We start from the raw sequence: 22587 nt of genomic DNA, 5'->3' as shown, positions 1-22587 counted from the left end.
ACAGTTACTAAATATCTTTTTTTATTTTTTTGGGTCCGGCCATGCGGCCTAAACTCTGGGCCTGGGCGCTGTCCCTCAGCTCTTTAGCTCAAGGCTAGCGCTCTACCACTTGAGCCACAGCACCACTTCCAGCCTTTTTCTTTTTGCTTATGTGGTGCTGAAGAATTGAACCCAGGGCCTCAGGCATGTAAGGCAAGCATTCTACCACTGAGCCACTTTCCCAGCCCTACAGTTACTAAATATCTATGCCAGGTGTGGAAGTGAGCTAGACTAGAGTGGTTCTTGTCTTCATGGAGCTCCCTGGGTAGCAGGGAAGCCAGGCATGGGTCAAATCATTCCAATGAAAACAAACACTCCAATAAGGAAGGACAGTGATGTGGCAGGAGCCACGGCCTGGAGAAAGTATCTGAGACCATAAGGGTATGGATGTCTTTGATGTCTCAGAGGCCTTAAACAGAGAGGATGGAAGGAAGAGCCTAAACTTACAAAGCCAGAAGAGGCAGGAGAACCCACAAAATGCCCCATAAGTATTTAGAGCCTGGGGCTTGCCTCCTAAAGGTACTGAGAAGAAATGAACTAGAATCTGATTCTGCAGGGTTGCTCTGACTGCCCTCTGGGGAATGGAATCTACACACCACCATTCCTTCTCTTCATATTTTGGCAGCCCCAAGTTCTGTTGCACAGCTTTCCAGGGCTCATTTTCCACTGTATAGCAGGTTGTCTTGATCCTGTCTGGGGTGGAGATGGGTCAGGACCGCCCTCCTGGCTGTGCTGTTGACCTGAGAGCTATGGAATGCAAAAGTAAGCTCAACAGTGGAGTCCCAGCCCTGGGGAATATGTGTGTAATCTTGTGTGATGACCTCGGGCTAAGTGCCTGGCAGCAGGACAATTTCATAAGCAAGGAAAAGAAAATGCAAAAGGAGGTTGCACTTACCCTCTCTCTGGGTGCTTTTGAATGTGACCTACTTGATTGTGAAAGAATGAAATGGGAAGAGGACTAAAACATTGAAGCTGTGGGTTATCTTGAAAGTAACAGAAGCCTTTTTATTTTTTTAGGTATTTTTATAAAGGCACTAGTCTTTTTCATGAAGGTTTTGCCCTCATAACGATAAGCCCTCCTCTGGATACTGTTGCACTAGGGCTAAGTTTCAACATGTAAATTTGCTCAGGACACCAACATTCAGGCCATAGCATAGTAGAAAATTGCATTAGAAGACTCATACCCCAAATTCCCTAAAGGAAAAAATCATGGACTAAGTAAAACTCTAAAGGAAGGCCATTGAGCCTTACATGGCTCCAAATGCCTTTGTATCTGTTTAAGGGAGTCACCCCTGAGTGTTTTAACATTTCTGATTGATTAGCTCTGCCAACTTTGTGGAAAGAATCTGGGTCACAAGCAGCATACCTTGTCTAGACACATAAAGAAATGAGGTAAGATTAAAAGAACAAAGCAGAAATGGGGCCCACTCAAGCAGAAATGGGGCCATAATGGTCAGGGCCTTGGCCAATGAACATTACCTGCTCTTCCTGAATCAAGTCAGCAGAGAGATAGTGTGATCCCAAGGGCCTCCAAACGCTCCATATGCCTCTCTCAGGCATCTGTTAGTCATCCAGGAGAGTATTCCTGGTAGGTGCTGGTTGGTGGGATACCTGGGCTTGTACAGGCAAACTCTTGTTAGGCCACTGCAACCTAAGAGAGTAGGAACCAAAGTGAGTTACTTGGGAGAGGAAAGGGAGCTTAGACACATGGACAGATAAATTTTATTGACTTCTAGTTCTTTATATTGCTTCATTCTCCCTCTCTCAGATAGCATGTGTCAAGAACACATACTCAGACCATCCTCTTCCTTTTCCTTCCAATAATAATTCAAATTTTGTCATCCACCTCTTTTTTTCTGGTGTGGAACTGAGGGGCAGGCAGGTAGAAGGGGAAGGTGGATGGTGAGAATATTTAGTTGTGAAACCGCAACGCTAGAAAACTGTAACTCTCAGGTGTATCCCAGCTCTGGTCCAGTACCTGGCACCACAGAAGCTTCAAATACTTAATTTTAAAAAGATCCGCTGCTTGAAAGACAAATTTTAAAAAGGAATATGCCATCTGTGATGAGGAAGAAGCAGCTGGAGAAGGAATGAAGCTGAATGGAAACACTGGTATCTAACAACATGGTAGAAACCAAGGGTGGAAAAACAGATTAGTGTTACAGTCTAATCTCATTTGTTTAAAAATCCATGTATGTCTGCATTGGAAAAACTTTGGGAACTGTCAGTTAATAGTTATCTGGTTGCCAGGTTTGTGAATCATTTTTATTTTCTTATTCTTACCAGTATCATTTTTAGATTGGATATCTATTTCTGATGTAAGAAAAACAATATTATTTTATAAAAGGAAAACCAAGGTGTTATGGGCTGAAGTGTGTTCTCTAAGATTCATGTATTGAAGTCATAACTCCCCACCTCCCCCTATGCCAACTTCAAAATTTGATCCTATTTGGAGATAAAGCCTTTAAAGAGACATTATCTTTAAAATTAAAATTCCATGGGACCTGGTCCAATGTGACTGATTCCTTATCCAAAGGGGAAATTAGGACACAGACACACCCATATAGAAGACCATTATAAAGACATATGGAGATGATGGGCCATCTATAAACCAAGGAAGGATGCCTCAGAAGAAACAAACTTTAACGCCTTAGTCTTAGACTTCCAGCATCCAAAACCATGAGAAACATGAACTTCTCTTGTTTAAGCTATTCAGTCTGCAGCCATTAGTTATAATTCCCCTAGGATAAGACCACCAAGGAACACATTTTAAAGTTTGAGAGAATTATTCAAGGAGAGACACAAGAAAGTGAACAACACCAGAGAAATGTTTTGAAAATTTGGGGAAGAATTCTGGCTACAGAAAAGAACAGGGTTATAACCATCATGGTTTATAATAATAATATAGCATCTTAGAAGCAGTCAGGTAGGAAGCATGTTTGCTGGAACAGTGCTGACTTTTATTATAGCATCTGGAAGGCCCACAGTAATTAGCAGAGATAGAGGAGTGCCTGCCCCCACCCCCAAGAACTTGCTCTGTGGGGCTCTTGGAACAGAAATAAAGCTTCCAACAGGGAGTTACCACCTAGGGATCAAAGGGAGAAGGAAGTAAACAGCTCTCAGAGAAGACTGACAGGTTCCAGAGGAGGCACTGGAGAAGAAAAGCTCAGTTTAACTCTGTCTTCTGGCTGCCTCCCATTTTTTTTCTCTCTCTTGGGTGTCTCTTTTGGGAAAAATAAATTCAGGCCTGATTTTTATCACAGACATACCATATTCTCCTAGCTTTTGTTCACTGTGCTCATGAGGTTCCAGCTGCTGTTCCCAGTGGACATCCTTTTTACTTGCTGCTTGGTATCACTGAGAAGCTGTTTCTTCACTAAGTTTGCTAAGGTCAGATGTGGCAGGCACTTTGGGCTTCACCTTCGGGAATAGGGGTTTCAAGTGACCTCCTCCTGGTCAGGACCCATGACCACAGGGAGACTTGCTGCTGATATTACAGATGTCCTTAGGAGCTTCCCATGTCATTCTCTTTACAGATATGCCGCTTCCTTCCCTTCCCTTCCTTTCCCTTCCCTTCTTCCTTTCCCTTCTCCCCTTCCCTTCTTCCCTTCTCTTCCCTTCTCTTCTCCTTTCTCTCTGTCTCTGTCTCTCTCTGCTCTTATTTCATTGACTGTTTTATATGTCCCTAACTAGTACATCTGCTCCTCCTTCTATGCCTATGATTCATAAGTTTTGTTCTTTCATCATGTCATGAGGTTCTTGAAAATTCCTCTCATATTTCTTTAATCTCTTTTCTGTTTTTTCTTCAGTTTTTTTTCTGCTATGTATATTTTATCTTCAGACCCTGAAATTCTATCTTCCATTACATCTACTTTGCTAGAGAAGTTTTCCAGTATAGTTTTCATCTCTAGAACTTAGTTGATTTTTTTCCTGGTATTTTCTGAATCTTTATCCATATCCGTTTTACTGTTTGTTTTGCATTGGCTTCTTTACTTCATTTATTCAGTTATATGTCTTTTTAATGTGTTGTTTAGTTTGTATTCTCTTTGAGTTCATTTAATTGTTTACTTGGCATTCATTTAGCTCTTTATTTGAATCTTTTTTTCTATTGCACTGAGTTGTTTGATAAATGTTCTCTTTTCTTTTATTTCATTGAACATTTTTATCATCATTGTGTTGAGCTCAATATATATGGATTTTCCTCCACTTTGCTGTCATTCTACTCCCCTGTGTAACTATTGGTTTTGGAGGGATTACATTGCCTTGCTTTTCCATAGTTCTTACTTATTTGAAGACAATTTGTAGTATGAGGATTAGCTGCCTGATAGCTTTCCATTGGATTATTTTCTGTCTTCTCATTGAACTGGGTATTAACTGGGTTGATGAACCATTTCTCACCTCTGGTCCATGAATATATCTCACTACTAACAAATTCATCAATATACTGTCCAATCAGAAATTTGAAGACAGCAAAATACCATTGATAACATGATCTCTACAATCAATCATATGCTATATACAGGAGACAAGCATTTTTATGTGGTACAGTAGGGGATAAAAGAGTAAGGGTAGTATGTATAGATGTTAGAACTTAGGTATGAAGAGTGAAGAGAGTGAGAAACATGTTAGCCATGCTACAATGTCTCATGCTTGTAATTTTAGATACCCAGGAGGCTGAGATCTAGAAAGCTGAATTTGAAGCCAGCCTAGGCAGAAAAATCCAGGGGACTCCATCTCCAAGGAAGGTAAACAGCAAAAAGCTAGGCTGGAGGCATGACTCAAGTGTAGAACACCAGCCAAGACAGAATGAGGTCCTGCTCTTAAACCTTAGTATGAGATGTGTTTGTGGGGGCAGGGATTTTCAGTCCCTCTTATATGTTGGTATATAGCTTTCTATGGGTTATAAGAGGAGATCACATGATTTAGATCTTGGTAGGAAGGCTCTGTCTCCCTCAGTCATTAGGACATAGAGCCAGATAACAGACCTTGGACAGTGGGTATTCCACAAACTACTAGCCTAAAAGTTCATTCTGCCTTATCCTCGGGTGATGTTATTCTCTCCTAGCCAGGGAGGAAGAGTTCCACCAAAACTTCCGTGCTTGAACCTTTATGGTATAAGCTGTCTTGGATCATGATACCTCTGCTGTACCTTTTCCAACAGTCAGATGCTGCTGCCTTTGGAGTCTCAGCCACCTTTGCTGGTGGTCTCTGGTGACTGGGTGACCTAAATATCCCTAAACCTCAGGAGTTTCTAGCCCCCAAGCTCCTAGGCTATGGCTCAATCCAAGGCCTGGCTGACCACAAGCTGTTTGCAATCTGTCAGTATAAGCTGATCACTGTAGTCCCAGCTATCCACCAGAAGCTTTTTTTAAGAAATGGTCTCAGGGAAGAGAGAGGCTGGAAAGGGCTGCTGACAGCTGAGGCCCACGTTTGATTTCCACCAATCAATGTAAAATGATCTCTCAGTAATGAGAGCTCTCTACCAGCAAAGGCCAGGCCTTCGTATTCTGGGGGAAAAAAAGAAATGGTTGTCCTAAGGTGAGGAAGTTGCTCATAACAGGGAAGGAATGACTCCCCATAGCTATGTCCACCTTTGATGGCTGTGGCCACCTGGACCCTGGCAGGCTGTCCCAGATTGTGATCCCCAATTATTTCTTTGTTCCAAAGCTCCCAGTTGTGTCTCAGTCTTAGAACCTGGCAGGCCACGGGTGACTTGCAGGGTACTAATGAAATCTGGTAGCCTGAGTATCCCAGTGTGGCACAAAAGCCCACAAGTGGCATCTTGCTGCCACTCTCTATGACAGGGGAGTGAAAAGCTCATCAGACTGAAGGACTGACACCTCTCTATTCAGCTCATTTTGAGATGAGGAGACACACTCTTAGTAAGTGGTTATGGAGTCGCAATTTAATTTATACCTTTGTTGAAACACAAATGTCATCAGATGTGTGTTTTGGACCTGAGCCCAGGCAGGGCTTTGATAGGCCAGAGTTTCATCTGATGTGACCTGAAGAGATCCTTTCTAAATAGATTGCTATGTCTTATCCTTCGTTCTCTATCATTGAGAGGAATGATTTGTAGGCAGTCTCTGATGACTTTGCCCAGGCTCTGATCATCTTCACCCAGAAGAGCCAGATTCTGGGGTTAAGGAGAAAACCTGCTCTCCATATGGCCCCTAGCTACCATCTTAAATTTCTATATGCTGCCCTCCTGCCCAGCTCTATTCCTAAAATAGCAAGAAGCTTTGGCAAGAAATAAGCTTCTTCTACACAGCTGTTTCTCTTGGCGAAGTTTATGTTTGGCTGTCTCCTGGATGGGATGGAAATTTTATGGAAGGTATTATTACAAAGGATATATTCCAAGGACACACAAATGTCTCCAGTTCACTGTGGGAAAAAATGTAGATGAGCTTGTTTCTTTGACCAGGTATAGTTGTGTAGCCTAAGCTAGCCTCAAAGTCACTATCTTCCTACCTTGGCCTCCCAAGTGGTGGGGTTTCATAGGTAAGCATTTTTGTATGAAATCTTCAAAACTAGCATGAATGTTGGTTTCTCTGTCAGACACAGATCTGTACACATCTACATTTATATCTATAATATAAACGAGTCTTTGTGGACCTTTAGAATCCCTTGCTTCAGAATCTTTAAGAGGACTTTCAATTATACATATATATGTGTGTGTGTAACACACATATAATGAATATATAACCTTATATATAAATATATATTATATTACATAATATACATAGTATACTATATATATACACACCTATATATTCCTGTGTTCTACTGAATCATTTCTTGGAGACTAGAGGTTGGTTCTTCAATTGAAGACACTCCGGGGGGGGTCTCATGAATATTAAATTGAGAACTGCCTACTTGGGAGTTTTTCATAGAAAGAAATACTTGCTAATATCATAAGCTTTAGAAATATACAGATCTCACGTAAAACTTCAATTTCTTCTCCTGAAATATTATGGCAATTTTCTTAACTCCCAGGCTGGAGAGGGGAGAAAGGTGGTCTGCAGAATCTGTGTGCAGGGAGCCCAGCAAGTAAACACAATGCAAGGATTTTTCATTTATTAAATGGGAACAATGATTCCTATTTTATTGTGCTACCATAAGGATTACATGAGATGACATATGACGTAAAGGTCTAACAGTATCTGGGACATACAGCATACTTATTATCTATGGCCTGTCCCCAGCTGTTCCTCCTCCTCCTGCTGTTCTCATTGGCTATATCAGTTCCATTCTTCACTTAGAAGTCACATCATCAGCTAAGTGCTAAGCTCCTGGCCCACTATGCCTGATAAATAAGGTAGAGATGCTCTGAGGACCAGCAGAGAACTAGCACCAACTTGGAGACCTTCACTGCCAAGCAGTGAGCAGATATATTCTGACTACCAGATTAGTCAAGAGGTTACTCCCCCCAGAAGATCAAGAATCTGGAGTTATCAACTCTTACCTCTTACCTCTGCAACCTAACTTGTATTTCAATCTCAGAAAACTTGTACAGTAATAGAAAAGTACAAAGGAAAAATAAATTTCCTCTCATCCACCAGAGGTATGGCTTGTGTAGAAGACTATACTGTGCCACCCCTAAACATGCCACTTTGATATGGGGATTGTTGTAAGCTGGAGGCAAATGAGAGGAAGTAGCTACCCCAAAACCAAACAAAAGATCCACACCAAACAATAACAACAAAACCCTCTTGGTGAGGGTGGGGTTAAGAAGACAGAGTTATAATTGGGGTTTAGCCACCAATGGAAACTGAAAACCCTGAAACACATGAGAGATTTTCAGAGTGCTTGTGGAAGTCCCGAAGCCCAGAAAAGATGCTGAGGAATGGATGGAATGCTGAGAGAAGGACACAGGCCATTTGCTTCTTGGCCACATCTGGTCAGTCTCTACAGGGTCAGCTTCATGTTTGTGCAACTAGTGGGACTATACAGGGTATACTGGGCTTGGATTTAAGGCTCTGCAGGTGCCTTAAATCTGGAAAGTCTTACTAATGTTTGCATCTTTGGATTTGAGTTTTGTAAGTATAGTGCTCTTTTCTGAGCCCAACCCCTTGTTGCTGTATGGCCTTGCAGGTGGAGGGGTAGAGTGGCTGTCCGCTCCAACTGCTCCTGTCTTTATGGCGACTGCAGAGTCCCGCCTCCTTCTTTGTGTCCTATTTGTTGCTCCCCTTCACACTTTCTGGGACCTTTACTCTTTCCAATCAGATACTTTCCATACTTACTGAATTCTGACACTGTCCTCCTACATTTTCAGTGAGGTCATTTATTTAAACTTCTGTCATTTTTGTTTTTGGCATTGGTTACGGGAGGCACACATGCTTATTGTAACCCTGAGAGATGGAATTATGCAAAAATCTCTGTATAGCCTTCAAGCCAATATTCTCACTTGTAAGAATTTATCCAGAGGAAGTAAAGAAGATTAAAGCTTTCACCACAAGAAGTGTCATCCCTGTCATGTTTGTTATTCAAAAATAGAAACAAATGGCCAATGAGAAGGGAGTTATTAAATAAATGACTGATTAAATGAAGCAAATAAATACCAAATACAGCTATACAACAGATGTATGAAAAAATAATGTGGCTGAATGTTTCACGAAACCGAAATACTGCCATTGATGGAATAAGTCAAAATGTCAAGTTACAAAAGTATTTATTAAAAACACACGTGTTTTTACAGAAAAGGATAGCATGGTGGAATTTCTGGTGCCTTTTTGCTTCTTGCTTATCTTTTTCTCCACAGTCTTGGGATTGTTTATAACAACTGTCAAATGTAAGTCTCTGGTGCCACCCTTTTCTCACCACTACAGGTGTGCTGGAAGATGGACTGCCCTCCAATAGTATGCCTCGATCTACAGCCCCAGAGAAGAATATGAACAGTGGGATCCAGTGTCCAAATTCCCAGACCCTCAGTTCAGGCCCTCTGACTCAGAAACAGAATGGCCTATGGACCACAGAGGTAGGCTCACAGCCCCAGAATTGGCTTGGGACCAGAGAATAGGGGTGGAGCTTGCCCCTTGTCAGGAACACCCAAACTGTGTTCTGGGAAAGGGTACACTGGCAAAGGAAATGCTCTCCTCCTCTCTTGTGAAGGTTACTGCAGATTTCCAATTCCTGCCTTGAAGGATATTATTTTTTTTGTTGAGTCAGCGGAAATAAGTCCTTGATATCTGCACTCTGGAGGAAGTGCCTGTTTGGGTAGGCCCAGATTTGTACAAGGATCTCCTTTTCTGGGGGCAACAGAAGACTGCTGGTTACAGGAACCCATCCTAGGCTGGCAGCTGGCTAGTCTAAGGGGTGGGAAATAGGAAGAAGAAAGAACTAGAAGAACAGTGTGGTAGCAAACAAATCTAGACTTTTGCCTCATGCCCTCCAACAAGACAAGCAGTAGAAAGTGGTTCTTGCATGGCGACAGCATCTTCCCCAGCCTGTTGCTCTTAGAACAAAGGGAGGCCTATGGTACTTCCCATGTACAATAGACTGCAGCCCAGAACAAAAACCCTTGGTAGGCCAGCTCAGGAAGTCACAGTCTAGCCTGCTCCCCCTCCTCTTCAGTTCCCGCCTCTGACTTCCTCTTCTTCCAAGTGTTCTACCTGCTTCAGAGTCTGCTGTACTCTCTACTCCAAACCCATCTCCTATCAGAGCTCTCTGGGCCTGTCCCTCCAGGTCGGTGCCATTTGTTTTCTGAGGACGTGACTACTGATGAAATTCTTGCTTGTATCAGTGATGACTCGAGAAAAGCTTTGATCAGGAAACTGGCTAAATTCAGCTCTAAATTTACTAAGTAACCTTGAAGGATCTACTTAAAGTTTTGTGCATTCTTTTGGGTGGACATTCTGTTCTTTTGGTGGAACCGCTCTGTCATAGAATAGGTATACATTTGACTTTGTAAGCCCTGACAAAGAATTTTCCAAAGGGGTTGTACCATTTTTTAATCTAACCAACAGTGGATGAATTCCAGTTTATAAACTTAAGATTAGAAGCTATATGGGAATTTGAGATCACTAGTTGTTCAAGTCAGCCTTGGCAAAAAGCCAGACCCTTTCTAACCAAAGCAAAAAGGCTGGAGGCATGGCTCAAGCAGTAGAGTGCCTGCCTGCCAAGGAGCCCTGAGTTAAAACCCCAGTGAGATAGAGAGAGAAAAAAGAGAGAGAGGAGAGACAGAGAGACAAACAGCTTAAAAATCAGTATTCTGTGTTTAGTCCATGATAAGTTGTCTTAGGCCTATGATAGTAACGATTTATTGGTTCCAAGTACAACAGAAGTGCTGAGCACTGTTATATTACCTTACTTAATCCTCACAATATTTGGATCAGTATGTAACATGATGATACCCTTGTCTCCAGTTGACAGCTGAGCAATGAGACTCAGAGATAGCCAAGGACAGTTACCCCCAAGACCACACACAGCTGCCCTGCAGCCAGTCTGGCAGTTAGAACAGGGCCGGGCAGAGTCAGTAAGGGTTCCAGCAGTGGTGGAAGCCTTGGAAAGGGATCAGAGACCACACATACCTGACCCAGGCAGCCCAGTGGGCAGATGACTTGTATCCATCAGCAGTCTATGTGGCTTTGGTTTTCATAAATCAACGAACAATGGCTGGGTTGTAACTGTTTTCAAAATAAGATCAAGAGACTGATAACTCTTTAAGTTCTCCATCACTGAAGTTCATCAATGGTCTTTGCACCCAGACATCTGAGTCCTTCAAAGGTCAAGCAAGCCAAGGTTTTCTACCTAAGGTGTCCGTTTACCTCTTTTTATAGCTTTGGGCAGCAGAGTTTTATTATACAAACACAGGCAAGCTCCTTAATAAGAGCCTAAAGACTACCCAAAGAAGAGAAGAAAATTTTCTGATTTCTTCCTATTCTCTCTCTCTCTCTCTCTCTCTGATTTCTTTCTACTCTCCCTGGGAAAGATCCACTCCTCTCCTTTCTTGGGTCTTTTCTCCCCTCCCTTCTATCCCCACTTACTCTCTCTACTGAGGTTTGAACTCAGGGCCTCAAGTTTTCCCAGGTAAGTGCTCTACAGCTTGAGACAACTCAAGACCTTTAGTTTGTAGCATGCTCCACAGATAGTCTTGAGTTAACTTTGCCCGGACCAATATTGAATCATGGTCCTTCTCCACTGCATCCTGAGTACCTTGGACTGTGTACACTACTATGACTTAGTTTGTCTCTTTTACCCTTGGCCAACCTTCATGTATTGTCAATGTCCACTTGCCTCCTGTGGTCTTCTTTGCATGGTTCCTAAGCAATGTAGGCTCAACTTACCATTTTTCAACATCAGGTGTGAAAACAATGTGCGTTCAGTAGAAACCATACTTTGTCATTTGAATTTGGGTCTTTGCTATTCTAGAAACATGAAATCTCACCCTGTTTTGTGATTCTGGGCTGCAGTAGGGATCCACAGTTCCCAGCCCAGCACTCAAGGGGAAACACTCAGGATTATACAGTGCACTGTTTTGAGAAGCTAGGATGCTCAGAAGATTATATGTTCTATGTACATTGTTGATTTATTACCTTTTCAATGTACCATAAGTGTAATGGGATGTCACCCCATCATAAGCCAAGGAGCCACAGTGTTCCCGTTGTGTACCATCAGGCCTCCTGGCTGGTGGTTCTTGTGCTCTATTTGTTAAAAAGAGACCAGGCCTCTGGAGAAGCATACAGCCTAGTCCCCAAGCTTTCTGCAGTTTCCTCATTCAGATTTACCAAACAAGTGTGTGTGTTAAAGGCAATCCCTGCCAGGCCTGGACAATCCCTTCCTTGGTTCCTATAAGAACTCTGAAGATCCATTCATCAAATGTGCATTGAGTGCTGTGTAGGTGCCAGGCACTGTTTTAGTGCCAAGGACCCAGGAGTAGAAAAGGCAAGCATAGCATTTGCTCTGAAGCAGCTGCCAGTTTTAATCAGGCTAAAGGGGAGAGTCAAATAACATAGAATAAATAAACAAAGCAGTTACAGACTTGGACTTGTGCTGTGAAGGGACTGGAAGATTCTGCGTGCTGGGGGCAGCGCTGGCTCTGCGATGCACACAGATGCCTCGCCATGGCATCAGATGGCTTTCTGGCAGGCGATGGGGCACAACCAATGGTGTCAGGGACCATGAGCACCAGCAACTTGTGTTCTGAGCCTGTCTCTACTTCGTGTCCCATTAAATGAACCAAATCTCCTCCTCCTACCCGGCCCCCAACCCTCCTCAGCCCCTGCTTTCTACCTACTGTTGATAGGTGTTAAATGGCAAAATGATGGTGCTAAAAATGATCTTTTACAAGTTGAAGCTGGCTGTCTCGGTGGGGAGCTCCTCTCTTTGCACCTTGGTTTTCCCAGTCATTTAGGACCCCCATGACTCCACAGCATCTGATAAGTCATTGGCCCTGCACACAGCTCCACAAATAGCAACACAGAAATCTCTGTTAGTTACCTTCTCCTGCTAATTAATCATTCAGGAATTCTGGGCTGTATCCAAATATTTTCTCTGTAACCTTGATGCACCATTTCCTTGGACGTAGAACTCCTTCCTCCCCACTAAAAAGCCTTAAGTATTCAGCTCAGGTGGACATGTGCTTGCGGGTATAGCCATAAGCAGACAAAACTCCCAAGTATGTGGCTGACCTCCCTGAGGTCTTCAAAAGCTACATATTTTCCAGTTGCTTTATTATTCTTGGCAAAATAACCAGCCCATGCTAAAGGAATTAGCTGTTGACTAATTCTCAGAAAAGGGACTTCCTTGCTGCCCTGCCCACAGTGTCTGGCTGACAGCCATTGGCAATGCATGGCCCAGTCTAGGAAGGATGGGTGAAACCCCGTAGAGCCGGCGACCAGGTGGAGAAAGGACCATAAGGAAACCACCTGAGAATTTCTCCTAGACAACAGCAATGGGAGACATGTCAGGGAAGGAAAGATGACTCCCTCCTAGGCAAAGAAAAATAAGAAACATGAAACATGAAAAGGAAGGAAAGAATGAAAGAAACCACCGGGAAAAGTTGTTAGAAGGCATTTTGATAGCGTCAGCAGCTCTCTCCTGGAAGGAAGGAAGGAACTTAGCAGCACCCTACAGATGGGCTGATAGAGTTTCATAGAGTCACTATTTGTCTTAGAAAAGCCAGTCAAATTAGGAGCTTTTAGAGCACAGACTTCATGATTTATTTTATTTTTATTTTTTTTGTCGGTCGTAGGGCTTGAACTCTGGGCTTGGGCGCTGTCTCTGCGCTCTTCAGCTCAAGGCCAGCACTCTACTGCTTGAGCCACAGCACCACTTCCGGTTTTCTAGTGGTTTATTGGAGATAAGAGTCTCACGGACTTTTCTGCCCAGGCTGGCTTTGAACCTCGAGCCTCAGATCTCAGCCTCCTGAGTAGCTAGGATTACAGGTGTGAGCCACTGTCGCCCCGCTATTCATGATTTTTGAATATGTTTTCCCTCTGTCCACATCTGAGTCGACTCCAGGATTATTCCTCTAATAGGCACTGAAAACAACTACACGTTGATTGAATGATTAAAAAGTATCCCAGCATTTGCACCCACCCTCTCCACCTCAGCACCAGAGTTTTTGTAAAGCAGGTGCTGTGGCCCCTAGGGATCTAGTGGCCAACTGCAGCACTGGGGAAAAGCAATACCTCCTTTCAGCACTTGTTGAAAACCCCTAGGTTGAGGGTGTCTACACAGAGTCCGACCCCCAGCCTTCCAAAGCTAGCGACCTGCCCTGGGTGGCGTTGCTAAGATGGAATCTTCCCAGATTGACTTCACATTAATGCTATAAACATTTACAAAGCAGCAGCAAGTTAATTCAGGGCATTTGGGAACTGGAGATTTTGTATTGTCTGCCTCCCATTAATAGAGAACCTGACTGAAAAGCAATCAAAGGTTTCAAGTTGCAGCCTACAAGGCTGGGCTCGTTAATCTTCTGAGGAGGGGCGGAGGACTCTGACAGTTTTGGAATACCACTGTGGACCAGGCACACTGTGTACAGCATTTTGAACCCTCAGGACTCTGAAAGATAAGCATTATTTTTCCTCACCTGGGAAAATAGAGGCTCAGAAGCTGATTATTTGGCCTACATGGCCCAGGGAGCAGTGTTTTGGCTGGCTTGCAATGGAAACTTGTCTCTGTCTCTCTTTGTCTCTTTCTGTGTCTCTCTTTCTGTCTCTCTCTCTCTCTCTTTCTCTGTCTCTAAAGACCTTGTCCTTCTCTCTCATCACTTGAAACACAGTGGTTGAGAATTTAGAGTGAGCTTTGACACAGTGGAAAGAACGAGATGCAGGATTGGTGTTACCATCTTTTGTTTGACTTGCTACCTATATGGCTTTGGGCAAACTGCACAAACCGGAACCGGAGTGGCTTCAGCTGCCTCATGGTGAAATAAGCACTGTGAGATTCTCATCTGTCTTTTAGGGCTAGTGCAAGGAATAATCAGTTATGAGCATGATCGAAATCCAGTAGGAAATGTTCTGGAGGACTAAAGCAGGACAGCACAAGCAAGGCTCTGTTCTTGGGGATTTTCCTTAAGATTTCCCTTCACATTACTTATCACGTGTCTAGTCTGTGACAGGCAGTATTAGATTCTGGGCATGCTGTAGTGAGCAAAAGAGATGGAGCCCCAACCTTCTTGAAGTTTATAATCTGATGAGAAATAGAAAAGAAGTGAATAAACACAAAAATGCACAAATAGTTGAAACTATGGTTAAAGGCCAGGAAAGAAGTAGAGAGTAGAAGGAGAGACTTTCTGAGTCCTGTGATATTTGGAAAATCCCTGCAACATTCATTTTTTATTTTTATTTTTTGGTTCTGATCCTAGAGCTTGACTCAGGGCCTAGGCACTGTCTCTAAGCCTTTCTGCTCAAGGCTAATGAGTGCTCTGCCACTTGAGCTACAGCTATGCTTCTGTTTTTTATTCATTTGTTTTTTTCTTGGTCGTTAATTGGAGATAAGAGTCTTACAGATTTTTCTGTCTAAAGTTGGCTTCAAACTGTAATCATCATATCTCAGTTTCCTGAGAAGCTAGGATTACAGATATGAGACACTGGCACCTGGCAATTTCTGCAACACTCTATGGGAAATTATGAGCCATGATTACCTGTGTAGAGGCCAGAGCATGGAATTGTATGACTTCTCACTGTGTCTTTCCCTACTAAAAATTTTCCCATTGCCATGCATTGCTTATAATTTTATAATTCTTTAATACAGAAAACATGATGTCTGAGTACATCCCAACCTCAGTAGGCCTTACTTTTCTTTGTTGTCTTCAAAGACCTGTAGAAAGGTTCGGCATGTGTTAGGTACAGATATATTTGTCAAGTCCAAGCAAAATCTGAAACAGCTCTACTTCCAGTTCAAATAGAACTGAGAAAAGGCTGAACAAAATTTCGTCTTCAGTGTTGAACCCAGGTCTCTACAGAGCAGCCAGGCTACCCTCCCAACCCCCCTCCGCCCATGGGGAATGAGCCAGACCACTGACCTGTGAACCCAAAAGAAACAAGTCCAACTGGGCTGGAGACTGCCAAGAAATTATCACCATCAATCTGGCTACCCTGGAGAAATGACAGCTAGTAAATGACTTTTAATTAAAGAAGCCTTATCAAGAGGACTCAGATCTGTGATTCACAGGCCACCAAACTGCAGGCATTAAAATGAGGCAAGTGAAGAATAGAAAAGCTGTCAGACTAGGTGTGAAACAAGAGGTAGCCTTTTAACAAGAGTGAATGGTGAGAAAGCTTACAAAATAAGAACTGAATTGATTTATCAGACAGCTGGTTAAAAAAAAAAAGGTGTCAAATAGGCTCCTCTCATCATTGAATTGAAAAGCATACCCCCCAAAAAATTAAGGCCATTAATTGCAATAGGAACACATTTTCTTTGCCTGTCACAAAAAAAGAGGTGGTAGGATATAAATAGGAAGGGTTGGCTGGCAGAAAACTATGTCCAAGGAGGGGACACATCTGTGCTACCTAAAGTGTCTGGAGGGAAAAAAGGATGTGAGTGTTTCTTCTCTCTATCTAGCTCTTTTTTCATAAGAGGGAAAAGAAACTTCCTTCTCAGAACTTCTAGAGAAAATACCCGGCATTTCACTTTCTTTCTCATCTTCTTTCTCCCTGCCATTGGGCCTTGGAGTCTAAGGTTTGCAGATCACCGAGTTCACTCCAAATGCAGTGACTGTAACCGCCCGGCTGCCCTGTGCTGGGACAGGCGCGGGCATTGTTCAGGTGATGCCTCACATTCCCAAACTCCTCTTTTTGAAATGTTTCCAAGAAAACTCACAGTTGTTCTCACTGCTTAATATCAGAGTCACTATTTGAACCTTCTATGTTCATTGAGAACTCTCACGTGTTCTTTACCCCAAGCCCAGCTTTTAGAAGTCTTGTTGTCACAGTCATCACTTATAGCAGAGTTAGCTTCTCGATGTCCATTGGTATGTTTGAGATGAAAGTCATGGCAATGTCTATCACCATCAATGTCTACCCACTGTCCTGGCTTGTGCCGAGGGTCTGAGGTTTCTGGATTGCCAGAGTTTTAGTTTTACAATGGATCAGTTCTGGGCAAACCAGAAGCTGGTGCCTTTACCAGTGCTAAGTGACATACTTCATATTCTCAGGGGGAAAAAAATCTAAGCAGCAAGCATTATTATCCTGTTTTCCAGGTAAGGGACTAAGGTTCAGGTTAAAGCAAGTTGAGGCCTGTCTAGGCTAACCTAAGCAAGTTCACAGACACCTGATAATAATAATTTAATAAACATTTAAAGGTCTGAGGATGTGGTTTTATGCTGGAGCACTTGCTTATTAGCATACTCAAGGCCCTGGCTTGAGACCTTAGTACCAAGAAAGCAAAATAAAAATAATCCTAGACAGTATTGTCCACTGATTGCTACAGAAAGGGTACATTTGCAAAGGTAGTATATTCATTCAACTAAAGTTAAAGTGAGGGCCTACTACATCACAGAACTGTGCTAGGCCTTTGGAATATTTAAGAGGAAAACAATGAAATCTTATCTACAGAAATAAGTGGATAAAGTAATGGAGTTGAAATTGTTCTTAAACACCCCAAATCGCCCATTAAGTATTACCTTAGGCCTGGTTCTTGAGAAGCAGAGTCTAAGATGATGATTCTTGGGCGCCTGCATGGTAGCATGGGAGGGAGGCTGGCCAGAGGATCATGCTGAGCAAGCTTGTGAGCTCCGTTGAGCTTGTAGTGTAGCCTTCCTACAGGGAACTCTTAAGTGACATTGTTGATCCAGCATTGGCCATGGGCCCTCTCCTGGAATTAGGTTGTAACCTTGTTGACACTTCAGGGGTAGGTGGCTCCTATTAGATCAGGATTACTCTCCAAAGAATGGCCCTGCTGTGATTTGTAAGCAGCCAGGACTAGGCAGCTAGAAGGATATCTCAGATTAGTTAAGGAAATATAACAAGGGACACCAGCAACTACAAGTGTACAACTATTATGCAACGTGTTAGAAACTTACTCATCACTTGTTAATAAGCTCAGCAGAATAGTTTGTTTTTGTTTATTGCTGCAACAGTCTACCATTTCTTTGCATGAGTTACAGATGATAGAGCCAGCTTGAGCTCAGAGGTCATGGTGTGTGAAAAATAGACATCTATCCCCATGGGTGCATATCCAACATAGGAAGATGCTCACACCGTGAGAGCTGCTTCCATGGGATTGACACTGTGTTTTCCAGGAAGCAGATGTGACATGTCATTATGCAGGATGTTCATTAGGAAATGCCTGTAGGGCCAACACGTGTGGAAGGAAAGAGATGAAAGCAGAAGTGGAGGGAGAAGCTGAGCACAGTGCAGGTGGAGGAGGCAGTCTGTCAGATCTGGAGCGGAATGACTTGCCCGAGCTGGGCTACACTGAAGCAAAATGGTCAGATCTTTTTATTTCTCCCTTTTCTTCTGCACTTCAGTGAGACCGCCCTGCAGGGATAACTGGAGGCTCTCTGATGTCGAGGCAGCAAATTCTCATTGGGTGGCACCTATTTATGTCCATCCTCTGATGGAGACAGCTCCTAAAGTCATCTCATGCTCACTCCAAGCATAACATCATTGAATGGAAAAGGCACAAACTCTCCCTCATACCTCTAGTTGGAAGGTGGTTTTGACTTTGCAAAAAAGTAGGTGGGGGCACATATTGTTGAAGAAACTATGATTTAGTGAATATGTTACTATGTGTTACTATTCTGGGCTTTTGCCATTGGTTTGTCTTCATTTACATGTCAATAAACCTATTTTTTTTAAGAAAATCTTTTTGTGTGTGTGTGCCAGTCCTGGAGCTTGAACTCAGGGCCTGAATGTCTGGCTGCTGACCCTGTGCTTTTGCTCAAGGCTAGCACTCTATCATGTGAGACACAGCTCTACTTCTGGCTTTTATTTTGTTGTTTAGTTGGAAATAAGAGTCTCATGGGGAAAAAAAGTTGGAAATTAGCGTCTCATGGAAAAAAAAAAGAGTCTCATGGACTTCTCTGCCTTGGCTGGCTTGGAACCACAATCCTCAGATCTCAGCCTCCTGAGTAGCTAGCATTACAGGTGTGAACCTGGTGATAATCCTGTTTTGAAGATTTCTCACTATAATTTAGTAATAAACCTTGTGATAAAGATTTTACATGCATTACCTCCCTCATTCCTCATTTTGAAATTCAGTATTGGGTTGGAAAACACCTGTCCAATGTGAATTATGTAGCCAGTATTTGAATCAAAGTCTGACTTCAAAGCTCAAAACCTTAACTACTCTGCTAAAGCCAGCTGTAAAAACTTGCCCATTACCCTTTGATAGACCTTAGCAAATTCATTCATTGACAGTGTTTTACTGAGCATTCCTTGAACCAGGCTCGGTGCAAAGATGAACAGAAAAACTTTGGAAAATATCAGCCAATGGGTTTATCAAAGCCTTTTATGTTATCCCATTAATATTGCACATATATATATTATTTATATATTTTTATATAATTTTAATTAATATATTTTATATACTTTATATTCATATATATATATATATGAATAAATGTCTTAAAACCCTCTGAGAAGGAGTTTATATACATGTGTTCTTATAGGCCATTCTTCCTGCCTTCCTGAAGGTTCCTAATAATCTCAAGAAATTAATGGAAATGTGAGGACTTGGAATTACTCTTGGTAACTTGATTCACTATTTGAAACTTTTTAACAGGCTAAAAGAGATGCTAAACGGATGTTGGCAAAAGAAGTCACCATTAATGTTACAGACAGCATCCGACCAATGGACAGAAGTAAAAGAATCACGAAGAACTGCATCAACTAGCAGAGTCTCTGAAAACAGAAGCAGATGACCTTCTCTGGGGTTCTTCACAGTCCGGGGTCCTGCCAAGGAAAGCTGGAGAAGTGGATGCCACTTGGTGAACGTGGATGCTGCTGAGTGCCTTGAGAATCAATGGTCTGACCTGGCAGCAAACAGCTGGCTTGAGCTGTTAGGATGTTCTCAGCTTCCCGTTTCTCACATACAGTCATTGTGCTGCACAATCCTCAAATACGTTAATGAACTGCCAAGGGGCAGCTTGCTTTGCCTCTGTTCAGGCAAACTTCCTATAATTGGATCTGCTGTGGACACAGTGAGCTAAAGATACAGGTTAGAATAGAAAACAGAAAAGCAGAAGTTGGGGAAAGATTCACAAAGCAGTATTGAGCTTTCCTGGCTTGATCATGTAGGGTTTTAAACAAGCTCATTCTTTTCTTTTTAAATTCTGCCATTACAAATCTTGTTTTAACCTAAAGGCTGGCTTCCACATAACTCTAAACCCAGATATATGAGAACCCACAAGCAAGGAAAACTTACTTTCATTCTTGCCTCCCTAGCTCAGGATGAGGGATTAGACCTAGCTTCACAGTACTGACTCCAGCAGCTACTGGGAAGTGTCTTCCCTAGAAATGCCTGCTATCTGGTATCCATACACTAGCCTCCCATCCTTCAGGACGTGATCCTTGTGGTCAGTGCACATAAACTTGGATACTCCCCAGGTTCAGCCAAACACGGCATCCCTGCTGCCCCACCCCCAACCCTCTAGTTCCCTTTCCTTGTCTTCTGCTAAATTTTCTTTCTCCATTTGGATCATTTGCAATTGTAATCAAAGATAGGACAATGCTCACAGGAGGAAGGTGACACAGGAACATGTGGCAGCATACACAGCTTTCCTTTGGCCTCTCCATACATAGCCTCAGGACTGTACTATTTTGGTATTTGCAAAGTAATTACTTTAGAAAGCCAGTACCTAGTTGATGCGTATTCACACTGACATTAGACTGGTATGCATTATGTAAAAAAGCAGGGAGTTTGCCAGGCACCAGTAACCTAGCTACTCAGGAGGCTGAGATCTGAGGATCAAAGCCAGCCCGGCCAGGAAAGTCTGTGAGATTATTATCTCCAGTTAAAAATCCAGAAGTAGAGCTGTGACCCAAGTGGTAGAGCGCTAACCTTGAGCAAAAGGAGCTCAGGGACAGTGCCCAGGCCCAGAGCTCAAGCCCCAGGGCCAGCAAAAAAATCAAACAAACAAACCAACAACAACAACAAACCAGGTAGCTGACACTGTCAAATGATGTTTTGATAGGAATAACATGATCAGCTGAATGTATTTTCTTCAAGGTAATGTAGTATGATTCTTAAAGGATTGTTAACAAGTCTGATGTTGGGAAAGGTAGGGGTTAAAGTTATACGAAGCTATACCAATAAAGTCCATGTTTATCAGAAATAGCTTGATGGAGTGTGTTTGTATAACAAAGTCCAGAGAATTAAAACTTCAGATATGAAATCCTTTCATTGCTAACTTGTATTACTAAAACACAAATAGTAGTGTTATTCATTTGTTCTTTCATGCTAGATTGTATATTTATTCATGAAACTGTAGATGTCAGTTCCATACTAGCCACTTTACAGATACTGAGAGATTTGGAGTCCAGTCAGTCACAACTCTACGTCCTGAATCTAACAGTGAACTTCATAATCAGAAGACTGACTTAAACCCTAAGATTTGGCGTGTGGTCTGCTGTGGACCTCTCTTTTTTTCACTAAGAGTAAGCTTGTGTAAGCTTGTGTTCTTCTGATCACTGTACAAGACTTTACCATGCACACAACAACAGTTTCCCTAAACCTCATTTTGATTCCTTGTTAAAGGGCTGTTAGGGAACTCGATGTTCTGAAATACTTTTTAAATTAAAAAAAAAAGCAAAACCGTGACTCATGTCCCCAGTGGCATTGCTCAGCAGGAGCCCCCAACTGCCAAGTTGGCAGTGATCCTGCAAGTTCAAGGGCTTGTTCTTCCCAGGGTGTGTGCAGTACTTCAGGCAAGGTGTGGCCTCATCCATCACCGAGCGTCAGCCATGAGCTAAGCCTAGTTTCTCTTTACAACGCTGCATTTGCTTCAGTTCACTGCTGCATGTCTTTTGGAATTTAACAATTTGAGTTGTTTCTACTTATAGGCAGACATTTTTTTTCCCACTTGGCCAAGAGGAAGAAGGGAATTGAGGATCCATGATCTGCCCCTCCCCACAACAATCTGATTTCACTAAGGGAGGGAGGGGAAGTTAAGCCATGTCACTGAAAAGTCATCTGGGTTTTTTAAAAATGTATGTTTGACTGGAACTGTTCCTTATTATCTTATTGGGCTAATAATATTTCCATGGAAAAGTTTGTCAATAAAGTCATTAATTCAAATGCATATGTGGTCACAGAGAATCTTCACTGGGATCTTAAGTTTATGTGCAGTAAACTTTAAGGACTTTTATATAAGTGATCACTGTGAGTCCTCCCAAAAGCCTGGAAAAGTAGGTAAGGAGAACATTATTAGCCACAATTTACACTTACACAAATATTTTAATCCACTCAACCAGGAAGTGATGAGCTGGCATTCAAGGGAGAAAAGTTGGCCTGCAAAATCAGTGCCTTTCCTACCATAGCTATGTGCCAACCACAGCAAGAAGATCCAACATGGCCAGCAAGAAGATCCAACATGGCCAGGAATTGTCACAAAAGAGAATTGTCACAGCCTGATACTGGGTCAGGCCCAAGCCCAAGCCTATGAGCCTGATAGGAGATGGGAGAGAGCTGGTGCAGAGAGGAATGAATAGAGATGTCTGGGCTGCTCCTGGGATGTTTGGGTCTGGTCCAGGTTCACATACCCCTTCGGAGAGAATGGTCTTGACCTAGTATGAGAGGGTGCCTTTGATACCACACACACACACACACACACACACACACACACACACACACACACTGGGAATTTGATGCAACCATGAGGAAGACTGAAATTATGTCATATGCAGAGGAATCAACGGATCTGGAAAATACCAGAAAGTGAAATAAGCCAGGACCAGAAAGACAAAGCACACATTTTTTTTGTTGTTCCTAGGTGGATCTTAGGTCCAAACTACACCCTCCCATGTAAACACTGACAGAGGCATATACATATCTACGTGATTAAGCTGACTGTCGTATCTGTCAAAGTGAAACTTGATGGAGTAAACCTTTGGAGCAATTAATAGTATAGCAGACTCAATTTCAGGGAGCTGAAACAAG

The 22587-nt window shown here is 42.6% G+C and overlaps 1 protein-coding gene across 1 annotated transcript in view; it reads left to right on the top strand.

Annotated features, from left to right (window-relative positions):
* The window catches only part of Baalc (brain and acute leukemia, cytoplasmic), a 54551-nt gene extending 34141 nt beyond the window's left edge, over positions 1 to 20410 (top strand). The window contains exons 2-3 of the mRNA XM_013012444.1: positions 8868 to 9016; positions 19213 to 20410. Of these exons, the coding sequence (XP_012867898.1) occupies positions 8868 to 9016; positions 19213 to 19323 (260 nt within the window). The 3' untranslated portion in view covers positions 19324 to 20410. The remainder of the gene's footprint in view (positions 1 to 8867; positions 9017 to 19212) is intronic.
* Positions 20411 to 22587: the final 2177 nt, after the last annotated feature.

This window comes from Dipodomys ordii, unplaced genomic scaffold (genome assembly GCF_000151885.1).
Source record: "Dipodomys ordii isolate 6190 unplaced genomic scaffold, Dord_2.0 Scaffold17, whole genome shotgun sequence".
NCBI classification, from domain to species: Eukaryota; Metazoa; Chordata; class Mammalia; order Rodentia; family Heteromyidae; genus Dipodomys; species Dipodomys ordii.
This window is presented reverse-complemented; position numbering and strand designations above follow the sequence as displayed.